General features: G+C 44.8%; 1 protein-coding gene across 3 annotated transcripts; it reads right to left on the reverse strand.

Annotated features, from left to right (window-relative positions):
• Positions 1-36: 36 nt before the first annotated feature.
• plod1a (procollagen-lysine, 2-oxoglutarate 5-dioxygenase 1a) lies at positions 37-16,385 on the reverse strand. 3 transcript variants are annotated; one of them, XM_014146141.3, is made up of 20 exons: positions 16,141-16,385; positions 15,221-15,312; positions 14,906-15,039; positions 13,866-14,029; positions 12,925-13,037; positions 12,661-12,724; positions 10,683-10,780; positions 10,396-10,497; positions 9,346-9,477; positions 8,075-8,196; positions 7,720-7,824; positions 7,417-7,542; positions 7,021-7,162; positions 5,949-6,062; positions 4,012-4,077; positions 3,463-3,567; positions 3,200-3,346; positions 2,438-2,563; positions 2,013-2,138; positions 37-1,051 (listed from the first exon to the last, which is right to left on the reverse strand). In XM_014146141.3, exons 1-20 carry the CDS (start codon positions 16,232-16,234, stop codon positions 896-898), a joined length of 2,328 nt encoding a protein of 775 aa, XP_014001616.2. In that variant the 5' UTR covers positions 16,235-16,385; the 3' UTR covers positions 37-895. The 3 variants fall into 3 exon arrangements, with proteins under 3 accessions (XP_014001616.2, XP_014001618.2, XP_014001617.2); XM_014146143.3 differs by lacking the exon at positions 2,438-2,563; XM_014146142.3 differs by lacking the exon at positions 2,013-2,138.
• Between the last annotated feature and the right edge of the window lie 4,494 nt (positions 16,386-20,879).

A 20,879-nucleotide genomic window follows, 5' to 3' on the forward strand; every position in this document is an offset into this window, starting at 1 on the left:
GAACCAACTACTCAAAAGATTGGTTGCACAATGGAATCACAGTTTGGTTCAGTGTTTTATTGACAAATGACCAAAATATAAATCTTCACAACTATCTCTACTAACATTTACAACATTTTTCAGAGTATGCCCAGGCAGCATCAGATCAATTCAGTCAAACTTTGTCCTCAATGATTACTTGTCATGGAATGTAAAAAAATGTATAGTTATTTAAGAGAAGCATACAGTATATGTTCTGGTGCGCTTTCAGCATGATGCAACGTTTTGGAACATTCTGATAGAAATAGGCAATGTAGAATAAACATGCCTGTCTGACATGTAGAATAAGGACTCACGTCGGCTCTATTCATTGCATCTCTATCTACAATGTTTGGCAATGTTTGGGTACTGAACATGGACTTGTTTTCAACATGAAAATGACAAGGGGACCGAGAATGTGTTACGAGCTGTGTTCTTTAGATGTTACACATTCGAAAAGCCACACGGAATCTTTGGAATAAATTCCTATTATACAAATATCAAAATAATAAATAGGACAGATGTTTTAATAATCTCCTAGACCATGGTGCATTGCATACTGTATTAGGAGTGTATTTGGAAATGAAGGGCTCTCTACAAATAAAGTTATTCTTATTGCCTCATACTGTATGTAGGAGTGTCTTGATTCAACAAAACAAGTTATTTTGACAGTTAAAATAATAATACTAAAACAGTACATTTGTCTCACAAAAGTTTCAAATGACTTTCAGTGGAAAGGGGTTTCAAGAGAAAAGGTCTCCCGCAACGCCCACTTGGATTTGGTTAATGGAGTTTTCCTGAATTAACAAAAGTTCAGTAAAGGCACCATAGAAACAAAAGCTGACACCTGGAAGTGGCAGCTCATTGCCATTGGCACTCAGGGGTCCACAAATGACACTGCGATGTATCGAGTGCCTGCAGTGGTTCGCAGGCCCTCGTGATAGTGGGTGAGCCGTCCAGGGTGCATGAGGGCCCAGCCTTTGCGGGGTGCCTCGACGGAGCAGTTATACCGTATGAACCTGCATCCCCCACCCTTCAATGGGAAAGCAAACAGAGAGAGATGAAGTCAGGAAAGGTATATCCAGCCAGGAGATTCACACATACTTCACATTCTATACATAGAGAAACGTCAACTTGTCTAGGACTCAAGGTCATACTGCACAGGAGAACACTGAAGGCTTTCATCATAGGTACATAACTATGTGCGAATAACACATTGTGAACAGTAACTGTGCGGAAAGCACTTTCTTCTCAAAACAAACCAGATTATGCACCTATTCTAGTCCAAGTTTGAAAGATGCAGGGTAATGACACGGATGCAATACAACACATCTTCAGAAGCCTTTCAAATGTTGGTTGTTTTTTTACGTGCAAAGGAGAAAGAATGAGAGTCACCAAAATGATTCTGATGAAAACAATCTGGGGTGAGTTTCCCAAAAACATAAAGACCATCTTTAGCAATAAGATCATCTTAAATCCATTGGTGGGCAATGGAGGAACGAGTATCTTAATGCTAAAGATGAACGTGATGTTTTTGGGAAACTCATCCTGGAATAATTGTATCATAGAAACAAACGGTGATGAAAACATACAAAGCAACTAATGGTCTGCATGCTCAGAACATTTCAGAAGACATACTGTACATACATATACCTGCATTCCTACTTGAAATAAGTTGATTGGCAAACTTGATTGCAACATTTCAGGAAAATACACAACTTCACTGATCTTTCTGTTCCAATTTCACACTAAATTACCGTATACAGTTGTCGGGTTATCCTAACCAATTTGAATAGATGTTAATAATAGTGGGACACAGGGTTTGAATTACAGAGGTGCCTGAGGGTCTAACAAATCAGGGCACATCCATAAGTGTTACAAATATTACCATGGGGGTAGCCCTACAAGTGTTCACATATCAAAGTTGGTCCAACCCAGTCTTTAGAGGCCAACTCCCCAAGTCAATGTGTTAATCATCACACAAACACACTCACCTGGTAATCAAGCACTTTTTGATTGAGTGCAATATTTATAGTAAATGTGGACGCGTCATGGTGTGGCCTTAAAAAGGGCTGCTCGTCTGGCTTATATCTAACTACAAACGCCAAGTCAAACTGAGCCTGCAAAGAGAGAGACAGACAGAAAATACCAGAGTGATGCAAAGAGTCATGCAGCATTCACAAACGAGCCGGGAGGGCTGCCGGGACAGGCCGCGTGCCCCTTGACCTCCTGGTTGAAACCTCAGCTAAGAAAGAGAAAGAGCGAGCTCCCTGATTCCAGCATACATTCCCAGAGAAGAGACAGGAAAGAGGACAGAACACCTGCATCCTGTCCTAAAACAAGGGCTTAAGGGGTATTTGTCTAGGTTACCTGCCAGTTTAGTGTGTCTTGCTGGACTGGACACCTAATACTCATTTACCTGATAGTCAATTTCTTTGCTGTTGAGAGCTACATTAATAGTGAAAGTAGATGCATCGTGGTGAGGGGTGAGCAGGGGCTGCTCGTCAGGTTTGTACCTCACTACGAAGTTGAGGTAAGAGATACACTGATAAGAGAAGAGACGCATGTCAGGGTCAACATGGTAGCACAGAGGGACCCCGTTCTATACATAAGATTCTATTCCCAAATATATTTGCAATATAATTAAACACGTCTGTTGCATTTGTATGAAATGAATGACGAATTGTATAAATGTAGACTGTTCTACTGTAAATCAGCAGCATACAGTACAATTCTACATTTTGAAAACATAAATAAGAATATTATTGTTAACCTGTGAACAAAGTAATTTTCAAAAGTTAATCAAATAACAGGAGATGTGCATTTAAACATATTTAGATAAACAAACATAACTACTTGGCTAAACTAACAGATATCAGGCCACACGGTGGCGATATGTAACAAAATGGTGCACAAATATTTACATTTTGTGGGAGTTACTAAAGCAAGAACCACGATATACCAATTTAACCACACAAACAACTGACCAGCTGAACGTGGACTGTAAAATAAAACTTTACTGATCATTTATGGATTTTCTCTATTGTTCTCCACGTTCTAATGATATAATTCAGGAGTTAAAATCCATGAAAAATGTGTAGAGTAATGAAAATATGAATTTCTGTTGAGCTGCGCATAAATCCATCTAAAATGAGTACAAATGTGTTTTTTAAAACCATACCTTGGTGTAGTATCCAGGATACATTGTCTCTGTGATTGGGGCGATGTAATCCAACAGAAGCTTCTGCCACTCTTTCTCATAATTGATTTGAGTCATGTGGATATCAATGGTGGGGACATTCTCATAGCCGCCCTGGATCCTTGTGTCCTTCAGTAAATAAGAAAATTTAAAAACGTGATACAATGCTCAAGTTACTACATTTACAGGTTTGTTAGGTAAGATAATATTGTAGGCTACATTGGTTTAGGAGTATAAATACATACCGTATTTCGGCCACCGGACCACTGTCCAAAGTTTTCCATTTCTTGAACAATGTGGTCACATCCGATATCAGAGAATAGCGGGAACCAGTATACATCAGGGCAAGGCTGGAAGGGGGGGGGACAAAAAAGTACAATTGAGTGACCTTGCATTTTCAAAGAGTAGCAGATAGGCATGGAATTTCTACTCTCTCCATAAACAGTACATTGTAAAAATATTTTGAGCATGCAGTTTGTGGTCTTCATTTGTAGCCAACTGGACTTTGACCACCCGGAAATAGTCTTCTGTAGCTAAGTTGGTAGAGCATGGCGCTCGAAATAGTGGGTTCGATTTCCGAGGCCACCCGTACGTCAAATGTATGCACACATGATTTGTAAGTCGCTTAGGATGAAAGGGTCTGCTACATGGTATATATTATTATATATTAAGAAACTTCGGTTATCACCTTTATCAGCCATTATCATAATAATTTTATATGTAGCAATAGGCAATGTCGGTGATCTTGAGTGAGCGTTGAAATATTATACTTTGATAGAAAAACAAGTACTCACTGTTTCAATCAGTTTGTCTCTCATTATCTTTGTGTAGTTCTCATGGATGTAACGCTCCTCCCAATCCTGAGGAAAATTAAGAATATACAGTGAGTGTACAAAACATTAAGGACACCTGCTCTTTCCATGACATGGACTGACCAGCTGAATCCAGGTGAAAGCTAAACTGAAAGCGCGAACCACTGCATTTAACCATGGCAAGGTGGCTGGGAATATGGCCGAATACAAACAGTGTAGTTATTCCCTCCGTAAGGCAATCAAACAGGCAAAACATCGGTACAGAGACGAAGTGGAGTCGCAATTCAACAGCTCAGACACGAGACGTATGTGGCAGGGTCTACAATCACAGATTACAAAGGTAAAAGCAGCCACGTAGCGGTCTTGCTTCTGGACAAGCTAAACACCTTCTTCGCCCGCTTTGAGGATAACACATTGCCACCGACGTGGCCCGCTACCAAGGACTGTGGGCTCTCCTCCGTGGCCGACGTGAGTAAGATATTTAAGCTTGTTAATCCTCGCAAGGCTGCCGGCCCAGACGGCATCCCTAGCAGTGTCATCAGAGCATGTGCAGACCAGCTGGCTGGAATGTTTACAGACATATTCGATCTCTCCCTATCCCAGCATTCAACACCTTAGTACCCTCCAAGCTCATCATTAAGCTCAGGTCCATGGGTCTGAACCCCGCCCTGTGCAACTGGGTCCTGGACTTCCTGATGGGCCGCCCCCAAGTGGTGAAGGTAGGAAACAACATCTCCACTACGCTGATCCTCAACACAGGGGCCCTTGAAGGGTACATACTCAGCCCCCTCCTGTACTCCCTGTTCACCCATAACCGCAGGCCACACACGCCTCCAACTCAATCATCAAGTTTGCCGACGACACAACAGTAGTAGGCCAGATTACCAACAATGATGAGACAGCCTACAGAGAGGAGGTGAGGGCCCTGGGAGAGTGGTGCTAGGAAAAGAACCTCTTACTCAATGTCAACAAAACAAAGGAGCTGATCGTGGACTTCAGGAAACAGCAGGGGGAGTACCCCCCTATCCACATTGACTGGATCGCAGTGGAGAAGGTGGAAAGCGTCAAGTTCCTCGGCGTACACATATCTGATGATCTGAAATGGTCCACCCACACAGACAATGTGGTGAAGAAGGTTGGCTTGGCTCCTAAAACCCTCAAACTTTTACAGATGCACAATTAAGAGCATCCTGTCGGGCTGTATCACCGCCATGTACGGCAACTGCACCGCCCGCAACCGCAGGGCTCTCCAGAGAGTGGTACGGTCTGCCCAATGCATCACCGGGGGCAAACTACCTTCCCTCCAGGACACCTACAGCACCCGATGTCACAGGAAGGTCAAAAAGATCATCAAGGACATCAACCACCCGAGTCACGGCCTGTTCGCCCCGCTATCATCCAGAAGGCGAGGTCAGTACAGGTGCATCAAAGCTGGGACAGAGACTGAAAAACAGCTTCTTTCTCAAGGCGATCAGACTGGAGTCAGCATGGGCCAGCATCCCTGTGGAACGCTTTCGACACCTTGTAGAGCCCATGCCCCAACGAATTGAGGCTGTTCTGAGGGCAAAAGGGGGTGCAACTAAATATTAGGAAGGTGCTCCTAATGTTTAGTATACTCAGTGTAGAGATGCATTACTATATTTATTGTGATTAGACAAGTTAACACATGAACAGATACAAAGTGTCCACATAAGCAGATTTATATAAAAGACAATGGCATTCTTACTGTTGTAAAGCCCTGCAGAACATACACTTGCATGTAATGACATGCAATAAGCTCTTCTGCAGCTGAGTGATGCAATTAGTCTTCAAACAAACTAAATAAAAGTTGTGAGGTACATGATGATGAATTGAGGTACATCTAGGCCTGAATTGAGTCCCCCCCCCCCCCCAAGACTACTTGACAACCCAATTCTCACCTTAGGGTTTTCAAAGATCTGCCACAGATCGTTGTGGAGATGGCTCATCTGGTAGTTTTCTGTCGACAGCATCCGTCCAAAGGTGTGCATATTCGTAACATACATGAAGACTCCCTGAGAAATTGAAGCAAAGGGCGTTAACTTTTTTTTTATAATATAGTTTGAAGCTATAACGTTAAAATATTTGATACCTGGCCTAAGTTTTGGGACTTCTACGGGTTCGACACTGTTTGGGTGTCTCACTTCTAATCAGAGTTTTGCTATCTTTTGAAACCTAAGCACCCTTGACTGATACTGGACACTGATGGACTGAGAGCAAGCCGAGACTTCAGAATAACTTCCGATGGAATCCTACATGCCATTGTCTGCCGCTGCGCCCTTGAGCAAGGCACTTAATTACTACAATTTCTCCATGGGGTGCTGCCATGCAGCTGACCCATTGCTTTATGCTCACTTTATGTTGTGAGCATATATACACATTTAAGTTCTCTGCAAGGTAATGGAGAGTAAAGTATTCTTACATTTTTTGTTTTATATTTTACCCCTTTTTCTCCCCAATTTCGTGGTATCCAATTGGTAGTTACATTCTTGTCTCATCGCTGCAACTCCCGTACGGACTCGGGAGAGGCGAAGGTCGAGAGCCGTGCATCCTCTGAAACCCAACCAAGCCGCACTGCTTGTTGACACAATGCCCACTTAACCCGGAAGCCAGCTGCACCAATGTGTCGGAGGAAACGCAATACACCTGGCAACCGTGTCAGCGTGCACTGCGACCGGCCCGCCACAGGAGTCACTAGTGCACAAAGGGACAAGGAAATCCCTGCTGGCCAAACCCTCCCCTAACCCGGACGACGCTGGGCCAATTGTGTGCAGTCCCATGGATCTCCCGGTTGCGGCCGGCTGCGACAGAGCCTGGATTCGAACCCAGAATCTCTAGCACTGCGATGCAGCTAGCACTGCGATGCAGTGCCTTAGACCACTGCACCACTTGGAGGCCTGTCATGTATTTTTAATACCCAAAATGAAATGGAGCATTTGACCAATCAATCAATCATAGCTTTCCAACACTGACTTTGTTTCTGGCGTTGTGACAGAAGGCCATGTCGAGGTCCAGGGTGCCCGAGCTGAAGAGGTCATTGTCGGAGAGCTCCTCGTGAAGGAGGCTGGCCTTCACCAGGTACACCTTGGCCAGGTAGGGGACATTCCACACACCACTGTAGTGACAAGAAACGATATTTAGAACAGGCTTCCCATACATTGTGCTGAAAGCACTCTCTAAATCAAGACTATGGTACTGGCATGGAAGCTGTAGTAGTGTTGCCAAGTTTAGCAAAACGAGCATTCTCTCTCACCCCCCGGGAGAGTCATAACAAAAACCCGTCAGACATCAGCTCTCTATAAAATAACATTGTTCCATCATGACCCTATTGGCATATTCAGTTATGGAAATAATGTGTGTGCGACTTACACTCTGCGTCCTTGCACAATGTCCACATAGTCCTCCGACCTAGCATAGTAACCATCAGCACTGAGTGCTCCCCAGAAGTTGGTCCATAGGCGGCCTTCTCGGGTTATCATGGGTGCAATTATAGGCCTGAAGGGTGACAGGGGATGATTAATCACGTCCCACTGAAAACCAGCTGAGCTTTGAAAGTGTATCCACCCAAATACACGTGTGTGTCCAGTATTTTTAGGAGAGCAGTTATAGCATGCGTCAGAGATCGGGAATCTGGTCAGGCATAATCGACAGGCTCATTTTATTGCTGCTTACTCATTTTGCTCGATGAGAATCTTTAGGGTGTCCTTGTTCTTCAGAACCACTTCGATATCCATGCTGAAGAAATACTCACAGTCCTTGTCCTGTCGGCACATATCACTGGGAACCAAAAAATAGGAAACGTAATAAACACACATTTATGGGGCAGTCTCAAACATATTTTTTTCTTCGTTGGGGATTCGAACCCAGATCGATACAGTACATGTATGCACTGAAGGCAGCGGCCCTAACCAGTAAACTACCCCAGATCACATGCTGAACATCTTTGAGAAACTTAGGAATGATGTCAAGCTAGGTTGTATGTGCGCATCCAAAGCTAGTGTGAGAGAGAAAGCCAAGGTGAACTCACAGGCCGAGGTTGCGGGAAGCCACCCTGTCCATGTTCTCCTCAGGCCCGATGACCTTTACATCCTGGTACTCTTTCCCATGGTCCTTCAGGAAAGAGCTGACCTCTACCTCGTGGTGCTGCTCCTGTAAAAGGACATTGTGGGACAGTAGCAAAGACAAGAGTTGTTGTGCTTCTGTAACAGTCTCAGTCTCATTCACACATAGGAAAAATAAAGAGTTACAATGAAGAGCATTACAGCCCACCAGATGTTTGAGGTTGAAATTAAACAAAGCCCTTTGTGCTTACCAATGAACTACAATGTGGGATATGGGAATCTGTTCAATGAAATCTGTCATTTCAATTCTTGATAAATATGGAAGGGAGCACTGGGAGTACTGACACTACCTCGCTCTCCAACCAAGGTGTATGAATTGAGGAGCAAAACTGAAGTAGAGATTCAGCAACTCTTGATGGAAATTGGAAGTGAATAAAAACGCTTATTTTTTTTTTTATGAAAGGAAAACCAACGCGTTCCAGCTTTTGGCCTTCTTCAGGGTTTTCCCGAACTTCCATTGTCCACTAAGAGTTGCTGAATCTCCTCTCTACTTCAATTCTTGATATATTCCCATTAATTCTGGAAGAATATAACTTATGAAAGCATCAACTTTTAACAACAAATGTCAAGTGTTGTAATACAACTTTGATTCATGTCAACATATCTCATGCACGGACCCTGAAGTTAAGTTGGTTGACCCGTGACTGGTACCTGCACAGATCTGACACATTCCTTGTCATTGTTATACTATACACAGAGGCATGTGAGCACATGTGTGGATTGGCAACAATTCGGAAGGAGAAATGCACAAGAGGTTACTGGGTGTAACTAACACTGTGTTCCATTCATACAAGACCAAACGGTTACTCAAATCAAAAGGGAAAATATTTAATTATACACATTTATTAAAGGGATACTTGTATCTACTTACAATGATCTACTTGCCCAGAGCCTGATGAACTCGTGGATACAATTTGTATGTCTCTGCGTGCAGTTTGAAGGAAGTTGCTAACTAGCGATAGGGCAATGACTAGAAGTCTATGGTAACAGCTAGCTGCGCTAACAATCGCTATACTACCTGTAACTTCCTTCATACTGGATGCAGAGACATCAAAATGGTATCCATGGGTTCATCTGACTCTGGGGGAGTAGATAAAAGTCTTCATTGACAAAACCCCAAAGTATCCCTTTAAACATTAGATCGATGGTACTATGTAATAAAATGTATTTCTCTCACCTGGTTGTAGATGAAGAGTTTGAGTTGGTTTTTTGGGTATTCCAGTTTGAGCAAGCTCTCAAAGAACACACTGACAAAGGGGGTGGGCTGCTGGATGAAGATCCCAATGACCACCAGTGGGTATTCGCTCTCCTGTACAGACAAACAGACCTCTTAAAAATAGTCATGTAATGTCATTGTCATGTACATTGCAGTCGACTTGAAAACCTTGCATATAAAAATCAAATGCCTTTTCATCCAATTCCCCCAGAGAATCTTGTCACCCAACCTGCAATCAAGCTACATTGGCACACACCACAGGTGACCATTAATCGCACCGGTATAAATTGCGTGTCGGCCGTGTGTGTCGTTTCCGACACAGGTGTATTACAATTCGGCTTAAAAGTGTATTCTCACTACGAGAGATACATTAGAGGTTTCGAGAAAATAACCTCGGCTAGACCTTTTAGTGTAATGTCAACTTGTCACTTCTCCTACGGAGGTCGCAGGCGAGCCTTGCTCGAAAGTCACCCATATCTGAGCAGTCAGATGTAAACAGAATGGTCTCTTCAAGCGAAATGCTCCTACAGTAAAAATCTAAATGGCAGAGCAATGCTTTTGAAACAGCTGAAATGTGTTCCTTATATTTAAGACTTTTTTTTAACCTGAAATGTAATGAGTGTATGGACAAGAAAATAAACCCTTTAATACTCTGCACGTGGTTGTGAATTGTTGCATTATACAAGAGTGTAATATGCTTAAGATGAAAAGTTGGTTAAGATGAAGTTGCTTGCATAGTTGAATAGTTTGTTAACAGGATGCTTACTGGCTGGTGGCTATACTGGGATATTTACGGTAAATTTAAGCTGTGAAACAAGAATGTCCATCGCCAATCCCCCGAACCTTCTCTAGGCACATGAAATTCTGTTGCTCATGTCAATTGAAAAGTTTATGTACATATTAGGTAAATTGAAATTTCATCACGATACCTCTGCTACAACTCTCTTCAATGAGAATACGCCCTAAGAGTGTATTACCAGAATACTTTACATAAACAGACAGGCAACCCACCTTGAGTCCTGAGAGTGGCCGCAGGTCCTCAAGACACACACTGCAACCCGTCTCAAATGTCCACACTGTGGGGATGTAGTTGCTCAAGTAGTTGATCTGGAGCTAAAACAAAAAACATTTATTTTATTTTTACCACTTCCTGATACTGTTGTTTACCTACTTTTTTCCAAATATGTGGATGATTTTTTGGTCTTACATTTACATTCTATTTATTGTGTCTGAATTTCAATGGTCAATAGAATTACAATGGTCAATAGGGGTCAAATGGTCAAAAGTTGGAAGGTTACCTTGGTGGGCCCGTTGCCATGAACAATGACGGGTAATGTATCATACAACACGTTTCTGGCCCGCACTTGCCCGTCCTCAAACTTCAACACGACCTCATCTGTGCGCAAACACACAAACCGTAACATCAGTACCAGTCCTGCGACAAAATGACTGGAACGAATTGCAACAACAACAACAAAAAATCACTGAAGCTGGAGATTTATATCTCCCTCTCTAAGTTTAAGCATCAGCTGTCAGAGCAGCTTACCGATCACTGTACCTGTACACAGCCCATCTGTAAATAGCCCACCCAACTACCTCATCCCCATATTGTATTATTTATTTTTTTGCTCTTTTGCACCCCAGTATCTCTACTTGTACATCATCATCTGCACATCTATCACTCCGGTGTTAATGCTAAATTGTAATTACTTAGCCACTATGGCCTATTTATTGCCTTACCTCCCTAATCTTACTACATTTACACACACTGTACATAGATTTGTCTATTGTGTTATTGACTGTATGTTTGTTTATTCCATGTGTAACTCTGTTGTTGTTGTTTTTGTCACACTGCTTTGCTTTATCTTGGCCAGGTCGCAGTTGTAAATGAGAACTTGTTCTCAACTGGCCTACCTGGTTAAATAAAGGTGAAATTAAAAAAAGAAAAAGTGTACATGACACTGCAACAAATTTTCCCTGTGGGGACAATAAAGTCAGTAAAGCCTGCCAATTGTTGGCCGGCCACGTGTCTTCCAAGAGAGACTTGAAGCATGCCACTCAATGCTAGTCAGTGGCTAATCAATCCACAGTACTGAAACATACAATACACTCAGAACATCATGTATTGGAGATGGATTCCATTACACAGTAATTCAACAGATTGTGTTACAAAACTAACCAACTCTGTATTTAATGTGTTCAGGGCTCACTTATAAACAACGCCTAAGTCTCAATGTAATTTACCTGTGTAAATTAAGGTTAAAAATACAAAAGAAAATTCCAAAGCTGACCTGCACCAAAGAAACATTTAGCAACTGTGGGGCGTTGCAGTTGAAACCGGCAAACCACCAGTGACGTCACCACTCACTACATTTTGCGAATGACTGCATGTCACTCTCTGGGAGACTGGGTTCTACAACGATGCTGTGACAATTTCAGCTCTCTCCTTTTCACCTCAAGTAGGTTTCAAGACATGAACACAATCAAGCATGATCTTGCTGTCCCTCTCAAGAAGCTGACTATTATAGGGAAGTCTATAGCTATTAACAGGAAGCCGTTGCTGTGGAGTTGGTAGGATGTAGCGTTTACTCAGCACGCCCACCTAACTGCAGCTGCTTAAAAAGTTTATACACATCCAGCCCTGTGCTTTGGGAGCATCTGGGAAAAGCATGGAGGAGCTGTGCCCTCCCCCCTCCCCCTTCCCTCTCTGGTCTACGTGAGCTCAGACACATCCCTCTCTCACAGCAAACTCATAAATTCCTAACGCAGGCTCAGCCTCAGCCAGCGGCATACAGGAAAAAGAGGGGGGGGGGGGGAAGAGGAGGAGAGAGAAAGAGAGTAAAAGAGAGGGAAGAAAGGCTCAAAGCAGTCTGTCGGCTGTCCAAAAAGGGGGCTGCCTGCCACTGAACCAGAAAGCCTAAGGATATGACAACCTGCATCACACCCATATACCTTCATCAAAGCCTCAATCAGCCAATCACGACTAACACAGACAGGAAGTGAAACCAGAGGGAGGTGGCACTTTCCTCTTTTCTTCTCCAAGCATCTCTTTACAGAATGGGAAAAAGTGTCAACTGAAACAGCCGTTTTGATGTCCCAGGAGGCGGGAGGATCAAGAATTTAAAAGCTGATGTCAGCAGGTTTCAGTGGTGCAGTGACCTTTTCATTCGAAAATGTTGAAGTACATGTGTATACTTGTTGGCTAGAGGTGAAGTGGGAGACAATGGCGAGACATGCTCTAAGTCTAAAGAGATGTGTAATTTGTTAAAAACTCACCAAGGGATCCATGAAGATTCTGAAACATTCTGCATCTGTTGTCCAGTGTTATATTGATGGATTTCTGGAGAAACAAAAACATATCACTTATTAAGAACACAAAAACAGCATGAGGAAACATACTGCATAGATATAATGTTACAGTATAATACACATACAGTACTCATACCAAGAAGAAATGCATAGATAGTAAAGTGCTGAGGTAGTTCTGAGAGAGACCACTTAAAGAGCCATAACAAGATCAGTATAGAGGTAGATTCCTACTCTTTTCTCTGGGTTGATATAAATCTTGGTGAAGAAAAGTTGATCACTGTCATTGTCCTCCCCTGTCCAGTCAGCAACCATCTCTTTGAGGTTAGGAACATAGCCAATGAATCCTAGGGACAAAGATAGAACGTGTGTGAACGATACGGGTTCTAACCCCAAGCCATAAGACTCCTGAACAGCTAATCAAATGGCTACCCAGACTATTTGCATTGCACCCTCCCCCCCTCTCTTTTACACTGTTGCTCCTCTCTGTTTATTATCTATGGATAGTCACTTTACCTCTACCTACATGTACATATTACCTCAATTACCTCGACTAACCTGTGCCCCCACACATTGACTCTGTACCGGTACCCCCTGTATATAGCCTCGCTAATGTTATTTTACTGCTGCCCTTTAATTATTTCCATTTTTTACTTAACTATTTTTTACTCAACACTTATTTTTCTTAAAACTGCATTGTTAGTTAAGGGCTTGTGTGTTCTACACCTGTTGTATTCGGCACGTGACAAATAAAAGTTGATTTGACAAATACAAAGCAGTTTGAACAGTAGAACCGGAATTTCTAAAACAAATGGTCAATGTACTAGAGGTCCAATTCATGTGATTTCATATTCCTGTTTGGACATGGGTCCCTCTGGTTTTCAGCAGCTGACTTAAACATTAAGATTATAAAACTGCCATTCACAGTCTCAAACCTTTTTGGATAAACTGCCAGGTGAATTCGTGCCATGTTCCTATGTCTTAGGCCCAATGTCCTCCTTTCTATAAAAATGACTAAGACTTGAGACAACTTCTAACTGGACTGTTGCATGTCAATGTTTAAAAAGCAAAGCTGTGTTTGTTAGTATTAGTGTTTAACTGACCACTTGCTGTTGACAGTTAACAAAATGGCTGCCTTCCATTGCTAGGTTATCAAGAGGAGTGTGTTTACATACCCCCTGAGCCCAAGAACCTCTTTCCCTCTCGGAAGTGGGGGTGCTTGTCCTCCAAATGTCTGTCGGGCCAGATGAGGGTCTCTGCGGAGAAGACCACCTTGTGTCTTGTCTGCTGGAACTTCTTCAGCAGCTCTTTGGGACCGGAGGCGAAGACAACATCATAGCTGGTCAGAGTGAGATAAAAGAGAACCTTTATGAGCCTCATTGTTCGGGGGGGGGGGTATATTAGGATCCCCATTAGCCGACACCAATAGCGACAGCTAGTCTTCCTGGGGTCCGACACATAACGAAAAAGACATTACAGACTAAATACTTTACAATTGACATACATTTAAAAACATTAAGATTTACTGTGTGTGTGTGTGTGTGTGTGTGTGTGTGTGTGTGTGTGTGTGTGTGTGTGTGTGTGTGTGTGTGTGTGCCCGCATCTATCAGTTACACATACATGTCAGTACATACACACAACAAATAGGTCACATGGGGGAGAGGCGTTGTGCCGTGAGGTGTTGCTTTATTTGTTTTTTGAAACCAAGTTTGCTGTTCACTTTCCCTATATGAGATGGAAGGGAGTTCCATGCAATCATGGCTCTGTATAATACTGTACATTTTCTTGAATTTGTTCTGGACCTTGGGACTGTGAAAAGACTCCTGGTGGCATGTCTGGTGGGGTAAGACCAGTGCTGAACAAGACCAGTGCTGAACCAAAACAAAAAGCTTTCAAAAATACATTCTGGTACAAAAAATGGCAAAAAACAAACTTAGCTTAATCAAACTAACTGCTCTTCTCCATTTGTTCTTTTCAAACATTGTAGTAAAATTGAATTCATGGTGTGAAGTGAAAACATCCCTGGTTAAATATGTGCATATATAACAAATATAGCAACTTAAAGCCATGCAGATCACAAAGCCACTAGGAAAAAATGATAAATAAATACAATTGTTATTAAGCTGAATTTTGATGTACACTGAATTTTGTGTGTGAATATATTCAATAATATATTAAATAATGCTTATAAGAGTGAAGGCAAATTGAAGGCTACCTGTCAATGAAGAGGACAACCTTGTCTTCCTCCTTTATCTCCTGCAAACCAGCTTTAAGAAGACGCACTTTCTGACCCCCTCCTGGCGCGGTCATATAGTCCCCACCTTTCCATGGCTCCCCTCTGCCAAGCACCTTCAAACCCAAAGAGAACAACTGCAAACCACATTCTCCACAACAAAAAGATAGATACCTTCTTCAAAAAGGCTCCTCACTAAGGCATTGATATTTTCCAGAGGGAGAGAGTGAATGGGTTGCCAGTCACTGTCTGGACACAAGTGTTGGATCAGTTGTATCTTGTCAGAACTTTCCATACCTTGATGGTGTAGTTAAAGTGCCGGGCAGACCTCATGAAACGCCTGAAGCCATCTGTCTCTTTGGTCGCAACAGTCACAACTAAAAGGTTGCCTGAAATAAATTAAAAACAATGGACGTATGTAATTGATGCGAGAATTGGCCCGTGTAGTGTTTGTGCAATGTAAAATCACATAAAACTTGAAGTAAATGTCTGTACCAACCATGCTCAATTGGATAATATATCCGGAGGTGGTCTCTGAGAATGTATAGATGTGTCTACTTGACCATTGAAATGTTTCCCTTCTCTCTTATGATAGCATACTGTGTAGTACGCTATTAGTGTATGTTTAATGAGTCTTTTCTTAAAACTGTGAAGTGATACTTTCCATCAATCTCTATCAATAAAAAAAGACTTCCAGCACACATGCAATGTTGATTTATAGCTCGGTAAACATTATGCTAAACTGAAGGAGAAAAAAAACATTCGGACGTGTACAGTAGCTAGAAAATTCCTACAGGAAAAAAAATATTAGACTAGGCTAAAAGTAAGTAACCTAATGTTAACTGCTCTCTGCCACTTGCGCATAAAATACTTCAACCTCTGATGAAAACCATAATATACTATCAAGCATTGTAGGCATCTTTCTTGTCATGTATTTTTTGTTCAACAGAACATTAGGCACAAGTCTGAATTAAATCAGACGCGATCCAGTCCACGTCAGCGGCATGGAACTCTCGAGAACACCCGGTGGAACTTTGTATCTGCAATGCAATTGCTTTTTATCAGTCCGAGAGGGTTACATGCAAATTACAATGTAATAACGTTTGAATAGCGACTTCCATGACTCCAACTTTATATCTAGCGAGATTGCTAATTACTAGCAACATTTAAAATGGAAAGTTGGAATGCAAGTTTAGTTGCTATTTGAGCTGTCCTACCTTCGGATAGTTCTCGCTGATCTTTACAACGTATCACTGGTAAAACCACAAGCAAGGACATCCAGGCCAATATTAATAAGGAAAAAGCTCTCATTTTCGGTTTAAATCTTCACCAATGCTCAGCCTAACACTTCCTTGGCGATATCATATGATTTTAGTCAAAAAGTTGTGTACTTAAAGTGTTTCCAGATTTGATTGACACTTAGTAGACCAATCAGACACAAAACCCCGCCCAACCCACTAAAATAAGCCCACTTTGGAGACGCTTGATGAGATTCTTTGTTGACCCGGTTGGCCAGAACAGCTGCATCAAGTGCACGATTTTTACTGCACAATTAGTCTTTAAAGTGAGACCTCCGCCGACCAGGCACAGGCAAACATGAAAATAAAAGAAATAGGCTAAGTAAAAAGATATACTCAAAATACTCTGTAAAAAATAAAACACTATCTTGATTAGATAAGTATTCAACCCCGAGTCAATACATGTTAAGAATAATCTTTGGCAGCCATTACAGCAGCGAGTCTTTAGGGGTAAGTCACTAAGAGCTTTGGACACCTGGATTGTACAATATTGGCACTTTTTTGTATTTTGTATTCTTCAAGCTCTGTCAAGTTGGTTGTAGAACATTGCTAGACAACCATTTTCATGTCTTGCCATAGATTTTAAAGCCGATTTAAGTCGAAACTAACCAGGCCACTCAGGAACATACAATGTCATCTTGGGATGCAACTCCAGTGTATATTTGGCCTTGAGTTTTAGCTTAGTGTCACGACTTCCGCCGAGGTCTGCTCCTCTCCTTGTTCGGGCGGCGTTCGGCGGTCGACGTCACCTGGCTTTCTAGCCATCGCTGCTCCATTTTTCATTGTTCCATTTGTTTTGTCTTGTTCCCTGCACACCTGGTTTACATTCCCAATCACACTGCATGTATTTATTCCTCTGTTCCCCCCATGTCTTTGTGTGAAATTGTTTTGTGTTACGTGTTTGAGGTTACGCGCCAGGCTGGTGTTTATGATCCGTGTTATTGCATGTAGTATGTTTATTTTGATATCATTAGCTTTTGTGACTGTGTTTTGCGCTCTGCACTTTTGCTATTGTGGCTGGAGGTTTTGACGCAGTTGCGTCTGTCTGCTGTTTTCTCCTGCTTCAATAAAGTGTGCACCTGTTCACAACTCTCTGCTCTCCTGCACCTGACTTTGCTACCAGTACGCACCCAACACCCTGACAGAATTTCACACCACCCATTGAGTCAGCAGGAGCAGGTACCCCGGTCAGAGGAGTCGAGGAGCGCGTCCGGGAACACTCGGCAATGCTACAACATCTCGGTGCCACGATGGATCGCATTGTCCACTTCGAGGAGTTCACACGCCGCTTCCGGGCCATCTTTGACCATCCGCCCGAGGGTAGAGCGGTGGGGGAACGGCTCTTCCACTTGAGGCAGGGGACGAGGAGCGCCCAGGAGTTCACCCTGGAATTCCGGACCTTGGCCGCCGGAGCAGGATGGAACAACAGGGCCCTTATCGACCACTACCGATGCAGCCTGCACGAGGACGTCCGACGGGAGTTGGCCTGCAGCGAAGCCACCATCACTTTTGACCAACTAGTGGATCTGTCCATCCGGTTGGATAGCCTGCTGGTCACCCGCGACGTCCAGAGAGGGCTCTGTCGGTTCCATCTTCCAGCACCCCCGCTCCGGTGCCCATGGAGCTGGGAGGGGCTACACTTAGGGAGGCTGGAGGAGGGGTCTTCACGGTCACCATCTGTGGCCGCAGCGGGCACACTGCCGGTCGGTCCTTCTGGGAGTCGAGGCAGCAGGCAGGGCACTCTGGCGTCACCCCAGGTGAGTCTGCACCACTCTCATCCAGAGTCCTCTGTTGTCCACCTGTTTGTACCTGTTTGTTTTCCTGAGTTTTCCCCGCATTCCCAGCATAAGGTGATTCAGGCGCGGCTGGGAATTTCAAATCGACAGAGCGTTCACCCTTAGTTTATGGATCCCCATTATTCCTGTGGTTAGACCTTTCCCGGTACACGCTCTGGACAGTCGACCATTAGGGTCCGGGCTAAATCAGGGAGGCCACCATCTCCCTGGCCATGGTGACGCAGGGGGGTCACGAAGAGAAAATCAGTCTCTTCCTCATTGACTCTCCTGTGTTTCCCGTGGTGCTAGGCCTTCCCTGGTTAGCTCATCATGACCCCACCATTTCATGGCAACAGAGAGCTCACACGGGGTGGTCACGAGAGTGCTCGGGGAGGTGTGTTGGGGTTTCCGCTGATGCTACCATGGTGGAAAGTCCAGACCAGGTCTCCACCATGCGCATCCCCCCAGAATATGCTGATTTGGCTTACAGAAGGCGACTCAATTACCACCCCATTGATGGGGGGATTGTGCGATAAATCTCCTGGTAGACGCTGCACTTCCCAGGAGTCACATGTATCCCCTGTCGCAAGCAGAGACTGCGACATGTCTCTGAATCCCTGCGTCAGGGGTACATTCGGTCCTCCATTTCACTCGCCTCCTCGAGTTTCTTTTTTGTGAAGAAGAAGGTGGGAGGTCTCTGCCCGTGCATTGACTATCGAGGTCTCAATCAAATCACGGTGAGGTACAGTTACCCACTACCTCTCATCGCCACGGCAATTGAGTCAATGCATGGGGCGCGCTTCTTCACTAAACTGGATCTCAGGAGCGTGTACAACCTGGTGCGTATCCGGGAGGGAGACGAGTGGAAGACGGCGTTTAGTACCACCTCAGGGCATTATGAGTACCTCGTCATGCCGTACGGGTTGATGAATGCTCCATCAGTCTTCCAATCCTTTGTAGATGAGATTTTCAGGGACCTGCACGGGCAGGGTGTAGTGGTGTATATCGATGACATTCTGATATAGTCCGCTACACGCGCCGAGCATGTGTCCTTGGTGCGCAGGGTACTTGGATGACTATTGGAGCATGACCTGTACGTTAAGGCCGAGAAATGCCTGTCCTTCCAGCAGGCCGTCTCCTTCCTAGGGTATCGCATTTCCACATCAGGGGTGGAGATGGAGAGTAACCGCATTTCAGCCGTGCGTAATTGGCTGACTCCCACCACGGTAAAGGAGGTGCAGCGGTTTTTAGGGTTTGCCAATAACTACCTGAGATTTATCCGGGGTTTTGGCCAGGTGGCGGCTCCCATTACCTCACTGCTGAAGGGGGGTCCTGTACGTCTGCAGTGGTCGGTTGAGGCGGACAGGGCTTTTGGGCACCTAAGAGCTCTGTTTACCTCGGCTCCCGTGCTGGCCCATCCGGATCCCTCTTTGGCGTTCATAGTGGAGGTGGACACGTCCGAGGCTGGGATAGGAGCCGTGCTCTCTCAGATCTCGGGCACGCCACTGAAGCTCCGCCCCTGTGCTTTCTTCTCGAAGAAAGTCAGCCCGGCAGAGCGGAACTATGATGTGGGGGACCGGAAGCTGTTGGCTGTGGTTAGGGCTTTGAAGGCATGGAGACATTGGCTTGAGGGGGCTAAACACCCTTTTCTCATCTGGACTGACCACCGCAACATGGAGTACATCCGGGCAGCGAGGAGAGTGAATCCTCGTCAGGCAAGGTGGGCCATGTTCTTTACCCGTTTTGTGTTTACCCTGTCCTACAGACCAGGTTCCCAGAATATGAAGGCAGACACACTGTCCCGGCTGTATGACACAGAAGAGCGGCCCATGGATCAGACTCCCATACTCCCGGCCTCCTGCCTGGTAGTGCCAGTCGTGTGAGCGGGGCGTCTGTACGTTCCATCTGCTGTCCGTGACCAGTTGATCTATTGGGCCCACACGACACCGTCCTCTGGTCATCCAGGAATCGGTCGGACGGTGCGCTGTCTGACTGGGAAGTACTGGTGGCCCACCTTGGCTAAGGACGTGAGGGTTTATGTTTCCTCCTGCTTGGTGTGCGCCCAGTGCAAGGCTCCTAGGCACCTTCCCAGAGGTAAGTTACAACCCTTACCCATTCCACAATGGCCGTAGTCGCACCTGTCGGTAGATTTCCTGACCGATCTTTCTCCCTCACAGGGTAACACCGCGATCCTGGTCGTTGTGGATCGTTTTTCTAAGTCCTGTCGTCTCCTCCCTTTGCCCGGTCTCTCTATGGCCCTACAGACTGTGGAGGCCTTGTTTACACACGTCTTCCGGCACTACGGGGTGCCTGAGGATATAGTGTCTGATCGGGGTCCCCAGTTCACGTTGATGGTCTGGAAGGCGTTCATGGAACGTCTGGGGGTCTCGGTCAGACTTACCTCAGGTTTTCACCCCGAGAGTAACGGGCAGGTGGAGAGAGTAAACCAGGATGTGGGTAGGTTTCTGAGGTCCTATTGCCAGGACCGGCCGGGGGAGTGGGCAGCGTTCGTGCCCTGGGAAGAGATGGCCCAGAATTCGCTCCGCCACTCCTCCACTAACCTCACCCCCTTCCAGTGTTTATTGGGGTATCAGTCGGTTCTGGCTCCTTGGCATCAGAGTCAGACCGAGGCTCCTGTGGTGGACGACTGATTCCGGCGCGTGGAGGAAACATGGGACGCCGCCCATGTCCACCTTCAGCGCGCTGGGCTGTGCCAGAAATGGGCAAAGACCATCACCGCAGTGAGGCCCCGGTGTTCGCACCGGGGGACTGGGTCTGGCTCTCGACCGGAAACCTGCCCCTCCGCCTGCCCTGCCGGAAGCTGGGCCCGTAGTTTTTGGGGCCATTCAAAGTCCTGAGGAGAGTGAACGAGGTGTGTTACAG

The sequence above is a fragment of the Salmo salar genome, chromosome 15 (assembly GCF_965601325.2).
Source record: "Salmo salar chromosome 15, fSalSal1, whole genome shotgun sequence".
In the NCBI taxonomy this organism is placed as follows: domain Eukaryota; kingdom Metazoa; phylum Chordata; class Actinopteri; order Salmoniformes; family Salmonidae; genus Salmo; species Salmo salar.